The sequence below is a fragment of the Tiliqua scincoides genome, chromosome 2 (assembly GCF_035046505.1).
Source record: "Tiliqua scincoides isolate rTilSci1 chromosome 2, rTilSci1.hap2, whole genome shotgun sequence".
In the NCBI taxonomy this organism is placed as follows: domain Eukaryota; kingdom Metazoa; phylum Chordata; class Lepidosauria; order Squamata; family Scincidae; genus Tiliqua; species Tiliqua scincoides.
The window spans coordinates 29,149,832-29,164,959 of record NC_089822.1 but is presented as its reverse complement, the minus strand read 5'-3'; the positions used below and the strand labels follow the sequence as shown (position 1 = coordinate 29,164,959).

General features: G+C 44.9%; 1 protein-coding gene across 4 annotated transcripts in view; it reads left to right on the top strand.

Annotated features, from left to right (window-relative positions):
- The window catches only part of CMYA5 (cardiomyopathy associated 5), a 72,984-nt gene that overhangs the window by 26,124 nt on the left and 31,732 nt on the right, over positions 1–15,128 (top strand). For 2 of the 4 annotated variants that reach the window (XM_066614654.1, XM_066614655.1), the window contains exons 5-7: positions 2,620–2,738; positions 8,558–8,707; positions 12,155–12,301. In XM_066614654.1, coding sequence (XP_066470751.1) covers positions 2,620–2,738; positions 8,558–8,707; positions 12,155–12,301 — 416 coding nt within the window. Of the gene's footprint in view, positions 1–2,619; positions 2,739–8,557; positions 8,712–12,154; positions 12,302–15,128 lie in introns of those variants that run through there. The other 2 variants (XM_066614656.1, XR_010793747.1) reach the window with 2 other exon arrangements.

Here is a 15,128-nt window from a genome sequence, read left to right as displayed (position 1 = left end):
TGGCTCCCAGGCCCCCTTTTGACTCTCAACCTGGGTACAATTTATTCCCTGCACCCTGCTCTTACTGGCCTGTACTTTGGGTCACAACTTCCTAAACCATGTGCAGGACCCAAAGTTGGAAGACTGGCCTTGGAAATAAAGTACAGCCGGGCATGTTTTAAAAGTGCAAGCTCATTGTCTATGTCCTGTTTAAATAATAATCCTTTTTTATATGTATATTCTAAAAGATGATGCACCATTCTTTGCATAAAAATCTTTCCATGTCCTTTGATATTTGTTCTGTCTCAGGGTTAAAAATATATTCTTCTCTCTCTCTCTCTCTCTCTCTCTCTCTCTCTCTCTCTCTCTCTTTTGGGGAGATGGTTAGCTCCTCACCACCAGCTGTTTTACATGATATATTTGGAACTAGTCTGCTTCCTGTGTGATACAGTTTTTTTCTATTGCATTTAAAAATATTTCAAAGTGTGTTGTCAGTACATTTGGACCCTTGTGTTCGTCAGGAGCTTCTTTTGAACTGACGCTTCAAGCATCCTTGTAGCCCAGACCCGGTTGCTTATGTCTGCTATGCATTCTTTTACAAAATAGGGTTTCTATGTATCAACCAAGAGATCTTACCTTAAAAATGCTGATGTAATGGGAGAGGATGGCGCTGTCGACTCTCCATCCAGCTGCTTACCAATCCTTTTGCCCACTCATTTTCTGTCTGCAGTGGGAAAAACGAAAAAGTAGGGTCCTATCCTGATAGCTACAGCAAAAGGATAGTAGGTGAGGGGTAGGACAATGAAAGAGATGCAATGAATGTCTTCATCATCTTCTGTTGCCTCTGCATTTTTAAAAATTTAAGCAGATTTGAGACCTAGCAAGCAAATCTGTTTTCAAATCATGCTGTGCTTGATTTTAATAATAACTGCCCTCTTTCACAATATTCTTTAGGCAGTCATGGTTCAGAATCTCTATTAGAAGTAATATAAGGTGTTTCAACCAAACTGATCTCAATTCATCAGCAAATTACGGGACCTTGCCACATGCTACATATGGAAAGAGGAGACCTGAAATATGCACTGAGAGCAAAATATTAAGCCCAATGGATTATGAATTATAAGACTCCTCTTCAGGGCAATTAATAACTTCAAAGGAAAGCTAAAACTAGTACACAAGATTGATTTAACTACCTTTTTAAAATGGTTCAGAATTCAGATATAACACCAGCCCATGGTTTGCAAAGCCAAACCTTGGGTGGTTGGGATGTCCAAACCAACAACATCCAACAAACCACATTCTGCAAATGGCAGCTAAGCCAGGATCCTGCAACCCACAGTTTGAAATTGGTTCGCATACCACAGTTTGGATAAATTGTGGTTTGGTCTTACATCCAAACCAACAAACTATGGTTTGGGAAGTCCTTCTACCCTTGTAAGTCACTGCTTAGATTAGCATACAGGGATTCTCGAGGAAAGCAGGGGAAGAGGTGAACTGTACAAAGCATTGTGAGCTTGTATATCAGGAACACAAGTCATGGTTTAGGGTCTATTCTAAATCATGGGTGAGCCTTCCATCTGAAGCAGGGGTGCCCAAACCCCGGCCCGGGGGCCACATGCGGCCCTTGGGGGCTCCCAATCAGGCCCACAGGGAGCCCCCAGTCTCCAATGAGCCTCTGGCCCTCCGGAGACTTGCTGGAGCCCGTGCCAGCCCAACAGAACTGCTCTCAGTGTGAGGATGACTGTTCGACATTTCACCTGAAATGTGGGATGAGGGCTTCCTCCACTACTTGCTGTTTCACGTCTGTGATGCAGCAGTGGCAGCAAAGGAAAGGTTGGCCTTGCTTTGTGCAAGGCCTTTTATAGACCTTGCACAACTGCAAGACCGTCATTCATTCATATAAGTTCTATCCCTAATAAATTCATTTAAGTAAATGTATTCAAATTTTAAATGTAAATTAATTCTTTTTCCCCCTGGCCCCTGACACAGTGTCAGAGAGATGATGTGGCCCTCCTGCCAAAATGTTTGGACACCCCTGATCTGAAGCAACTATAAATCAGTACTAGGAAATTTGCTGAGCTGCCATTAGTGCAGGCTGTCATTAGTGCCTAGAGCAGGGGTGCCCAAACCCCAGCCCTGGGGCCACTTGTGGTCCTTGAGGACTCCCAATGAGGCCCTCAGAGAGCCCCAAGTCTCCAATGAGCCTCTGGCCCTCAAGAAATTTGTTGGAGCCCACACTGGCCCGATACAATTGCTCTTAGCATGAGGGCGACTGTTTGATCTCTCCTGTGAGCTGTGGGATGAGGGCTCCCTCCACTGCTTGCTGTTTCACGTCTGTGATGCAGTAGTGGCAGCAAAGGAAAGGCCAGCCTTTCTTTGTTCATGAACTTTTATAGGCCTTGAGATATTGGAAGACCTTCATTCATTCATATAAGTTCATCTTTAATATATTCATTTATGTAAACTTATGTCCAAAATCTTTGGACACCCCTGGCCTAGAGGACTGTGTTTGAACTGGTGACGCTCAAATTATATAGAATTGTTTTGGGAACAACAATGGGGTTTTTATTCAGCATTAATCTTGACAACTGCATAATATGTAACATGCTTTTGCATGCATATGTATTTCCCTTTACTTAGGTTACTTTCTGCTGTGGAGAATATTCTGATTTTAGAAAAGATGCCAGCTTCGTTCTCACAGTTTGAACATTATGCAGACAGTTCAGCAAATGGTGACCAGACCTTACAACACATGCCTGGTAAGTATCTGCGCAGGCATTTGGTGCAAGGCTTGAAAATCGATGAATGCGCAGGGAAAGAAAATATGGTGTTGCAAGCTTGTGCATGTAATTAGTAATCAGATGGGTTTGAAGTGAAGCCTGATTGTGCCTAAGTGTTTGGATTACAGTGGGAAAAACCAGAGATGAAGCAACTAACACATTTTGTTCATTCTCAAAAGGCAAGTCACCTGCAGGTCTGGATTCATCATTATGGTATATGAATGACAGAGTATCTTCATGTCATTATGGAGAAGCATCAAAAGAGGAAGTAGAGGGTTCTGCTGCCAGAATAATGCACCAAGGGGGAACATTTGCATCTTCCATGTCAGCCATGTCTGCCTGGGAAGATTCCTCCTTGGAACATTAACCAGGAATTCTAAGCCTGCACTAACATGGTTCTACAAAAAAGGAGCACAACGCACATACACTTCCCTTTTCAGGGATGCACTTTCTGGTCACATGCAAAAGCATAGGTAAGGCCCTGTCCCAGAGGTAGGGCCAAGGAGAGGGGGGTAAAGGGGGTAATTTGTGCCCAGGCCCAGGGTCAGAAAGGGGGCCCAGGAGCCTAAGGAGTGGGACAGAAATTTCCTGAGGTCTTATATTTTCCTATCTCACCCGAACTCACTGACTGCATGGGATGCTGGGTGTGCAGTGACAACTGCTGCCACAAGCCATATCTACTGAATCGAGGAATGCACACATAACACTCCTTAATACAGTGTCAAATCTGGGAAGAAACTGGCCTGCTACAGTACCTCTTTGGCTAACCATGAAGGAGTGTATAGGAGTTCAGGGACACAGCTGTGGGACCGCTGCTGCTGGAGAAGCAAGTTTTGATACGCATAGGACACTTTCCATTCTAGTGTGAACCTAAATATGATGATGTTCATTTTTCAGCAAGATTTTCTATATCTAAAATATTTTAGAGGGACTTTGGAGTGTGTTTGGTTTTCTGTATTACTGTATCCAGCTGCCGATGCCACATGGGTGGGAAAGACCTGGGCTCCAAAGACTTTTCCAGCTATCTCCACCCTTCCTCCACCTTGTTTTGCCCCTTCTTGCCCCCCATTCTACTCACCGGTCACCACTCTCCCCTGCTCTGTTTCACCCCTTCCCCCCCTTTGCAAAGGGGCCCAAAAGAAACTTTGTACCCCCTGATAAAATTCCTCTCAGAGCCCCTGCCCAGAGGAGCTCACAATCTCAAAAGAAATACCAGGGAGACCCCAGCGACAGTCACAAGAGAACATACTGTGCTGGAATAGTGGTGACTCCTTCTGCAAAATATAACAGTGCCACCACTTTGAAAAGTACCCTTTTGCCCAGTTACAGTAGCTCTAGATCAGGGGTGTCCAAAGTTTTTGGCAGGAGGGCCACATCATCTCTCTGACACAGTGTTGGGGGCCGAATTAATTTACATTTCAAATTTGAATAAATTTACATAAATTAATATATTAAAGGTGAACTTATATGAATGAATGAAGGTCTTGCAGTAGTTCAAGGCCTATAAAAGGCCTTGCACAAAGCAAGGCTGCCCTTTCCTGCTGCTACCGCATCACAGACGTGAAACAACAAGCAGTGGAGGGAGCCCTCATCCCACAGCTCACTCGAGAGGCCAAACAGTTGCCCTCACGCTGAGAGCAGTTGCATCGGGCCAGTGTGGGCTCCAACAAATCTCTGGAGGGCCAGAGGCTCATTGGAGGCTAGGGGCTCCCTGAGGGCCACATAGAGAGGCCTTGAGGGCCGCAAATGGCCCCCAGGCCGGGGTTTGGGCACCCCTGCTTTAGATCACAACTCTTCTCCACTTTTCCCCTTCCACTCCATTGCTCCTTTTCAAATTCAGCCTGCTGAGAGGAGAATGGAGTGGCTCTAGAAAACAATGCAGCAGTGCACAGGGGAGGCTCTGCTGCTGAGCTGCCTCTTCAGCCCACTGGTAATTCACTGCTGGAGGTGACCATCTCAGTTCACCTCATTATAAAATCAGCCCTATTATTACTTTTGGTGAAAATTGGATGCGGTTGATCTTTTTTCCTTTTACCAGCCTCACTTTATTATTTTTCTAAAAAGCATTTTAACATGAAAGTCAAACAGCCCAATTCTACCTAAGCCCCTTGCACAGCAACGCAGCAGCACCAGTGTGGCTTCCACTGCATCCCACTGGGCATGTTGGGCAGCTGGAGGTTTCCTAAAGGTAAGGGGACATTTGTTTCCTTGCCGCAGGGTAATGCCCAAGTAGCCACAATGGGTCAACTCAGACCTGCACCAGTGATATCACTGGTGCAGGTTCATGTTGATCCATGCAGTCGGATCAGGCCCAGGAAAGGAGTCGCAGGGTGACCAGACCCCCTCTTTTTCTAGGACACATCCTCTTTTTAGCCTCCTGTCCTGGAAAAGAACTTAAATATCCTCCCTTTACCTGTGAGCAGGTCCCTGCAGGCAGTACATAGCTTTCTTTAATTAATAAATTATATGTAATAAATTATTTGTAACATAGTTTTAAATTTAATAATATGTAATATAGTGTTGAAATTAACCACATAAAATCAATATACGAGTGTTTTTAGCTTTAATTTTGTAATGCCCTACATTTTTCTTGGATGTTTTACATTTTGGGATGCCTTGTCCTCTTTTGCGGTTATGACATCTGGTCACTCGGGAGAGGTGGGATTCAGCCTGCTTCACTGCCGCTTAACCCACTCCCCTCCTGGGCCCAACCCACCCTCCTCCCTGCCTCCATCACTGTCCTGTTCTGTCCACCCCCTCCCACTTTCCCTCACCACTCCCAGGCATCCTGACCTTCCCCCCTCCCTTGTGGGATGCAGTGCATAACTGGCATAACTGCATAACTGCATCAGCAAGGGAGGGGAAAGAATAGGATTCGGCTGTTTGTGAGGGCAAATCCATCTAAATCACTGTTTTAAAAATGGATCCCGTAGGTGGATCCCCTCCCATAAGATTCCCATTTAAGATCCCCATAAGATTCCTCTCAGACTGCATATGACTACCATATGCCTCTTTACATGGAGCTAACCTTTTAGTAGTTCAGCTTACACCTTCCATCAAAATATTCAAGGGCTTTCCATTTTGAAAGGAAAAAAAATGTTTGCTTCTTTAGGCAGCTACACTTCAGGCAGGATTTTTTGGAGAGTGTTCCCCCAAACTTCTAGCAACCTGGAATTAAACCTGTTCACATCTCACAGATATTAGTCTTATCTAAATAAATAAATTAGGTGAGATAAACAAAAAATTAGGTGAGTGGTTCTTACGAGAGCTGAAAATGGTATGACAGACCATGGCTACCTGTGATGTATGCACTCATCTCTTTGCACCAGTGGCATAGCTAGAGGGGGTGCACGCCATAGTAAGCCTCCCTGCAAAACTTAGTACTTTGCACCCCCTCTAGCTACACCATTGCTTTGCACCTTTGGACTGTCATGCATGGCAGATCTTGAAATGACAGTGAAATGAGCTCGCAACGAGACACGATACTGGGATTTTCATTATCAGGTTTGCTTTTTGAAAAGTTTAATTGCAGCTGCATGCTTGTCTCCCCCCAATCTGACTGGGACCACTTCACTAAGGAGCACACAGAGGAAATGGCTTTCATTCTGTGCCATTTTCCCCATTCCCTTCAACTCTCTGAAATGATTATGGTCTGCCTCTAGCCTGACTAACTGAAGAAATAATCTAGTTTGTGTTCCCGTTCAGTGATGGGAAGGATGAATGTTTTGAATGACAGCCAGCTTTTTTTTTCCTTAATCACATGAAATCTGCTACTATCAGCATTTGCTTTGTTTTGCGGTGCTGGAGTTTGCTACTGCCTCTGAAAATAATGGAGAGGCAGAAAAACAGTTTTATGTCTGGTTTTTAAGTAATGTGGAAATCTTCCAGAAAAGGCCCAAAAAGGGGGGATTTATTTTTATTTGGTTCTAGTCTCTTATAAAATTATTTAACAGTGAGATATTTTATGTTTGAGCCATTGTTTGACGTCATCCCCCTGCTAGTTAGTTTAGTTTGGATCAATAGTTCCCAGTGTTTGCATGCTCAGTTGGAATGTGTACAAATCTTAATGGCTCTGTCACATCCCCACAAGGTCAGCATGGATTAGTTATGTGATGGCTCAGACTCTTGAGCAGTAAGGAGAGAGGGAGGGTGCCTCTAGGAATTAGGAGAAAAGAGGATGTAAAGCTTTCCTTCTAGCTTTAAGACAGACCTGCTACCTGGATACCTTGCACTGGTATTTCATAATATGTCTGTATCAGACAACTTTCAACACTACAGTGTTCAGGATTCCTTTTGGGGAAGCCATGATAGTTAAATTGGCATAAAAGGTATATTTGTTTACAGTCTAGATATGACCTCAGTCAGTCAGCCTGTACCAGATTGCTGGAGGAACTAGAGCAAAGTCATGCACTACACTCCCCCTCCCCCAGTTTACAGGTGACAGAAGTGAGCAGTAGCTCCCCCCAGTCTCCCTGCTGGTGAATGGGGAAGGGGAAATCTATGATAGCTGACTGGTATGGTGGTGTTGGGCCCTGTGATGGGTGCCCAACTTGGCTGACCTCTGATGTGACCCAGCCTCAGTGCTTAGGGTTGCCAACCTTCCAGGATTGGTCTGGAGTCTTCAAGAATCAGCACCCATTTCCAGGAGACAACTGAAAGAAATCCTGAAGATTTTAAGAACATAAGAACAGCCCCACTGGATCAGGCCATAGGCCCATCTAGTCCAGCTTCCTGTATTTCACAGCAGCCCACCAAATGCCCCAGGGAGCACACCAGATAACAAGAGACCTGCATCCTGGTGCCCTCCCTTGCATCTGGCATTCTGACATAGCCCATTTCTAAAATCAGGAGGTTGCACATACACATCATGGCTTGTAACCCATAATGGATTTTTCCTCCAGAAATTTGTCCAATCCCCTTTTAAAGGCATCCAGGTCAGATGCCGTCACCACATCCTGTGGCAAGGAGTTCCACAGACCGATGACACGCTGAGTAAAGACATATTTTCTTTTGTCTGTTCTAACCCTCCCAACACTCAATTTGAGTGGATGTCCCCTGGTTCTGCTGTTATGTGAAGTGTAAAGAGCATCTCTCTATCCACTTTATCCTTCCCATGCATAATTTTGTATGTCTCAATCATGTCCCCCCTCAGGCGCCTCTTTTCTAGGCTGAAGAGGCCCAAACACCGTAGCCTTTCCTCATAAGGAAGGTGCCCCAGCCCAGTAATCATCTTAGTCGCTCTCTTTTGCACCTTTTCCATTTCCACTATGTCCTTTTTGAGATGTGGTGACATGATTTTAACATGACTTCCCCTGCTAAGTGACATTACGTCACCTTGGGGGTGGGTGGGTGGGATAATCTCCAAAAATACTTCAAACAGAGTGACCTGAGTGGGGCAGGGTGTTGGAAAGTAAGGGGACCCTTAATGGAATCCACCATATTTGCCTAGATTTTAGCCTTCAAAAAAGTAAGTAAGGGTTGGACAGGCTCTTTCTCCCCATCTTCCATAATCTCAGTGCTGCATGCCCTTATTAATGTTTGAGTCTCTGAAAGCATTTTCAGAGTCAGGTTTTGTAAGCTACACAAGGACTATGCCCATCAGTGTGCTGTTCAGTACTAGTCCAAAGAGGTTACTGGGATCAGCATGGTTCCTGTTAGTTACTTTAATAATAAACTGCATGATCGATGGTTACTCTTCCTGCAGATGAACTGCTTCCAGATTGGCTCGGGAAGGCTGCTCTCATACGCTGTGCTCAACAGTGAGACATATGAATAACCGATTGTGTCTTTTCTCCCAGTTCCACAGACTCCAAAATTACAACAGCAGGATCCAAACTCTGCTACAAGCACATCGATCGCAGTGTATTGGACTGTGAGTGAAGAGGATGTCATTGATTTCTTCCAGGTCTATTGCATGGAGGAGCACCCAGAAAACAAAGAACAAAGTGGTGTGTGAGTGATTCTGTGTCACAGCTGGTGGTGTGGTGAGGGGGAGAGGAAGAGTGAGAGCTTCTAGAGATACAGTAAATCAGACACATTAAATTAGAGCCTACCTGAATACCTAAGGATTAGATTAGTGTTTCTCAAACTGTGGGTCAGGATCCACTAGGTGGGATGTGAGCTAATTCATTTAAATATTTTATTTTTAATATATTAGACTTCATGCGACCATGGTATGTGACTGCATCTGGGGAAATCTTACAGCTCAGTACTTTTAACAAGCTACTATATATATATATATATATATATATATATATATATATATATATATATATATATGCTTATACTAATGATAGTAAATGGGATTTACTCTTAGGTTAGTGTGGGTAGGATTGCAGCCTAGGATTTTTTAAAATTTTCCTGCTTGATGATGTCACTTCCAGTCATGACATCACTTCTAGTGGGCCCGGACAGATTCTCATTCTAAAAAGTGGGTCCTGGTGCAAAAAATTTGAGAACCACTGGATTAGATAGTAACTATGAGATGGTGAGGAGCAGGACCTAAGAGAGGGGGGTAAAGGGGGTAATTTATACCCCGGCCCAGGGTCAGAAAGGGGGTCCAGGAGCCGAAGGAGGGAACCCAGAAATTTCCTGGGATTTGCATTTTCCAGTCTCACCCAGACTCACTGCCCACACAGGATGTTGGGGGCATTACCATGGGCACATGGTAATGATTACTGCCACAAGCCATTCACACCAGACCCAGGAATGCATACATTCCTTAACAGTGTCACATCTGGGAGGAAACTGACCTGCTCCAGGAGCTCTTTGGCTTGTGGATCCGCTTACCATGAAGGAGTGTAGAGGAACTCAGTGACACAGCTGCAGGACTGCAGCTGCTGCGGAAGTCAGTTTTGGGGTACACAGGACACTTTTCATCCTATTGTGAACATGAATACAATGCTACTAATCTCCTCCAATGATTTTCTATATTTGAAAGATTTTAGAGAGACTTAGGATTGTGTTTGGTTTTCCATATCACTGTACCTAGCTGCCAGCGCTGGGCAGGCAGGTAGACCTGAGCTCTGCATGGCGAAGACTGGGTAGACTTGGGCTCCAGAGTCTATTCTGGTTGTTGCTACTTCCCCCACCTGTTTTGCCCCCATTCGGTCCACCCCCATTGCCACCCCCCACTCTTTCACCCCCTCCCTTTTTGGGAAGGGGCCCAAAAGAAACTTTGTACCCCCTGATAAAATTCCTCTCAGAGGCCGTGGTTAGGAGGACTAGCAGTTTTTCATATAAAAAATCAGTATCATAGTCCATCATTGTTTGCACTTTGCTCTCTGGAAATTTGCCCAAAAGCTGGAATATATTAAATCTGAAGTTGTTATAGTCAGAAGTCTCAGGCTGCAATCCTGTGCACACTCACCTGGGAGTAAGCCCCATTGTTCATAGTGTGACATATGTCTGAGTAATCATGCATAGGATTGTGCTATCATCATGTACCACTTCCTGCCCATTGTCCCAGTGGCATAGCTAAGGGGTGCAGGGGGTAGCAGTTGCACCGGGTCTCAAGCTTTAGGGGGGCAAGAAGCTGAACTTGACACTAGTGACCAAAATTGTGAAAATCTTGGTATGTAAGAATAATACCATCATGTTATATATAATTGGAAAAGTAATTTAATGTTGAATGTAATGAAATAAAGTACATTGGAATATATTCAAGTAAACGTTATGGTCAGTTAACCAGAAAATGAAAATATAAGAAAAAGTAGATTTTTCTTAACTAAAAACTGACCTATGAGACTGATTATTCTGAAAGTCAATGATATGTTAATATGTTATTGATATGTTATTGACATGTTGTCATGATACAGCATGAAACCAATAAGTTGTTAATATGAATCAGCTCTCATTTCAATGTATCATAATACAGTTACCCCTGCTAACCGGGTAAAAAGGCACTTTTTCAAGTGGTGCCCCCTTATATTTAGCAAGGGGAGAATAACCATCCCTCTTCACCCCAACACACTATGTCTAACCAATCAGGGGTACACTTCTTATTTATTTGCTTAATTAAATTTGATTTTGTTGGGGGGAGGAGCTACAAATGTTCTTTGACCCCAGGTAGCAGATAGATGCCTTAGCTATGCCACTGACTGAGAGGAGGCAGCAGAGCAACTGGGTGACGAGCTGCTGGGGGGAGGAGGTGGGTTCCTCCCAATTTTAACTTTTTAAAAAGATCAGTTGTGACATCACTTCCGGTTGTGACATCACTTCCGGGGCAACATTCTGAGGTTGGCACCGGGCTACACAATCATTAGCTACGCCACTGCATTGTTCCATCTCTCTTTTTCAATTTCTGTAGGCTTCCATTAAAAGCAAAGCATCACATTGGTGCCATTTGCCTATGGATACATTTAGTGTACACCCTTTCGGTTCAGGGACTGAACTGGTTTTTTCCTCTTGCTGAAGCTATGCCTGCATATTTCATACTCCTATTTCAAGATGTTCTCCCCCACCATCCCCCTTTTTTTGCAACCTGGAAATTTATCAAGATGAGTTGCTGCAGGGTGCTGTTGTAGAGATTTAGCATTAATTAAGGGGGGAGGGAATCTAAAGTTTTAGGAGAAGGAAGGACATTTTTAGAAGAAGCAGGTGAATGTTATTTCTGGGGTAATGAGTGACAAAAATGAAATTAAATGAAATGTGACAAAAATGCTGGTCTGGATGCATTCTTTCTGAAATATAATATTGTGACATAACCATGCACATGCCCAATCTTGTCTGATCTTGGAAGCTAAGCAGGGTCAGGCCTGGTTAGTACTTGGATGGAAGACCGCTCAGGAATACCGGGTGCTGTAGGCTTATACCATAGTCTTTCGAGACTGAAGGTTGCCAACCAGTAGATCAGTACTTTAATACATATAAAATATATGTTTAAAAAGTAGCATTCCTTTCAGTATGGATGTTCTTCCACAGTCCCAACATCTGTTAGCCCTGATTTTGTATGAATATTTTTTTATTTAAGCTGAGTGTTTGCAACCATATTTTTTGGTATTTGGGAAAAAAATATACGCGTAATTGTAAGGCTTTATCAGGTATTCTTTCTCACCTATTGGTTGATCATAGCTCATATGCAGTGGTGTAGCTAGAGAGGGTGCAAAGCAGTAAGTTTTGCAGGGAGCTTCATGGCAGCAGGCAAGAGAAACCTCCCCTCCCCTTTGGTGTATGACTCAGTTTTGCTCCCCTGCCCGGAATGGCTCAGAAGGGGAGGGGGAGGGGCCACTTGCACGCTGCGGTGAGGCTCCCTGCAAAACTTAGTGCTTTGCACCCCTCTAGCTATGCCACTGCTCATATATAAGCTGTACTAATAGTGTCCATTAGCAAAACACATTTCTTATGACTTTGTATACATGTGTGTGAATGCGTGTCTGTTTCCTTACATGGTTTAGGTTTGGTAGAAGAATATCGTGTCACTGTGAAGGAGAGTAACTGTACTTTGGAGGACTTGGAACCAGGTCACTGTTATAGTGTGTGGATTATGGCTGTGAACTACACAGGATGCAGCTTTCCTAGCAACAAATTCACATTCAGAACTGGTAAGTCACTTTGTCTTAGACGGCAGTTTTTCTCAGTACAGTACTAACACCGTCTCTGTGCGCAGTACAGAGGAGATATAATGGACGAAGCAGAAGCTATGACCTTAACTGGAGGTAGGTTTAGAAGGTGTGGATGCCCAATCCACCTGGGTATGCCCTTAGGAATGATTCATACAACTGATAATCTGTGTGAAACACTCAGTAGGCTGCTTCACTCATACATATGCATAATTTGATTTGTCATCATTTGTTGCTGGCAACAACATGTGCCAACTAATGGAATTGACTGGTTTTGCTTTTGAGATAACACTGAGGCATTTGAAAGTTCTGTGTGTGGTATCTGATTCACAGATGCAAGACTGCGTAAATAGTTCGTTTGCCTCTGGGCATCGATGCAGTGGTTAGTAGAACCCAACATAGATTTGTAAAAAATAAATCCTGCTGAACAAAAATAAATTCTGCCAAACGCATATTATCTCTTTTTTGGATTGGGTTAGTAAATTAGTGCAGTGGTACTCAAACTGGTGGGTTGTGACCCACCAGCTCTTATAAACCTTCCCCTGTCCCTTTAAGGGGTGGGGGAAGGGGAGATGTGATCCTCAGGATTGCGTTGCTAAGGGGCGCAAAGGGGTCCAGCTGGGCAAAGTACTTACTGAGGGCTGCTGCAAGCTGCAGGAGGTGCGGGGGAGCCCTGTGCAACCCCTCCGCAGGGCTCCCCTAGGCTTAGAAGGTTGGAAAAAAGCGATTGGAAACCACTTCCCTTTGAGGGCTGTGCAGGGCTCCCCACACCACCTGCAGCTTGCAGCAGTTCTCAGAAAATACAACCACCCCCCTTCGCCCCTCATAGCGACGCAATCCTGGGAATCACATCGCTGCTGTCACCCCCTCCCCCGCAAAGACTGACCTTGTTTTACTCCTGAGAAGTTTTGAGATCCACTGGATTAGTGGATAGTAGGAATGCTATCTTGATTTCAGTAAAGCATTCAACAAAGTTCCCCAATGTTACTAGCTCATTAGCAAGCTAGTAAAATAAGGGCTACATGATATAATCATTAGATCAGTGGTTCTCACCCTTTTTAGCCCAGGACCCACTTCTGAGAATGACAATCTGTCTGGGGCCCACTGGAAGTGATGTCAGCAACCTGGAAGTGATGTCATAGCCAGAAATGACATCATCAAACAGGAAGTGACATCACTGTGATGTCAGATCTGGAAGTGATGTCATCAAGCAGGAAGTTCTTGCTTAGACACTCAAACTGTAAATGACAAGAGACAGTATTCTGCTCAGAAACTTCTTCCAATTCTCCCTGCCATCGCTACCATTGCTGTCAAGCAAAAAATAAAACAACATCTGGAACAAAATATTTGTGTATTTATTTGCTACTGTTTTTATTTCTGTCTTTATTTACAAAATCTCAAGCTATTTTTTGTATTGCGCTTGAAACTAACAAACACTGATGTGGCTATTGATACTGTGCTCAGCTCTAGCCAGAAACAAGTGCACCCTACTCATGCACCTCAATACAAGAAGTAGCTTGAGCTTCTGTAAATGAAGGAAATAAAAACAGTAGTATCCCCAAGCAGGAATGCTTCCCCTCAACTCCCCAAAGACTAAGCATGTCTACTCAGAATTGACTCCCATTATTGGCAATGGGGTTTACTCCCAGGTAAGATAGACAATTGCAGCCTAAGAGAGAAGTAAGAAGAGGAGAAGGGTGCACATCAGAGAAGCGGCTGGGGGAGCAGCACTCTTCCTGGGTGCTTCCCCCCCCCACATGCCAGGTTTGCCCTCCCTCCTGCCCCCCTCCTAGCTGCTCTCTTGGCAGCCAGGCAACCAGGGATCCCCCCTCATCCCAGCAAAGATATAAACAGAGGACGTGCTAGCCAGGGCAGGAAAGGATCGTGGCTTCCAGGCGATTTCAGAGAGAGAGAGAGAGGTTGTGATGCAGAGGACGAGAACGGCAGTGGGGTGGCGGCGGCGATACTGCTTTCTTGGCAGGCTCACAAGAGGCTCACAAGATCTGCCTCTACTCACCCAAGCCCTGTGTTCAGGTCCCCGCCTACACTCTCCAGCCCAGTCCAGCTGTGGGGGGGGGGGGGAGCTGCTCTGTCTTGCAACCCCAAGGCAGCCCATCCCATCAAGGCAGCCAAGCTGACAAAGGTTGGTGGGGAGAAGCCTGGCTGGCTCGTCCATGTCTCTGCCGGTCCTTCTTTGCCTGCAATCCAAGCCTGCACTTCGTGATTGGTCCCCCTGCGGGAAGCCCCCAAGTGCAGAGAGAGGTCCAGCTGGAAGGCAGCAGCATGCTTTCTGGGGAAAAGTGGCACACTGCTTTCTTTGCACATGTGCAAGCCGCTCTTAGTTTCGTCTCAATGCCGGGAAGCTTAAAATGGTGACACCCAGGCTTTGCCCACTTCCAAAATGGCGCCGCCTAGGTCTTTTACCATCTTTCAAGATGGCTGCCGCCAGCCTCTCATGACCCACCAGAAATCGGAATCCAACCCACCAAGTGGGTCCCGACCCACAGTTTGAGAACCACTGCATTAGATGAATTTACAATTAGTTGGAAATACCCAGAGAGTTGAGAAAGGGGCCTGGAAGAAGGTTTTGAGTGGAGTATCCTGTGGCTCTAGATGCACCCAAACTGGAGTAGGTTCAGAGAAAAGCTACAAGCATGGTCAGGGGGAAAAAAGGTTGAGAGAACTTACTGTGCTTAGCCTGGAAAATTGAAGGCTGAGGGAGGTTATCATAGCAAATACTAAAGGCCTCTCACATAGGAGAGGGCAAGGATTTGTTCTCTGCTTCCCCAGCAAGCAGGGCTAGATTGAA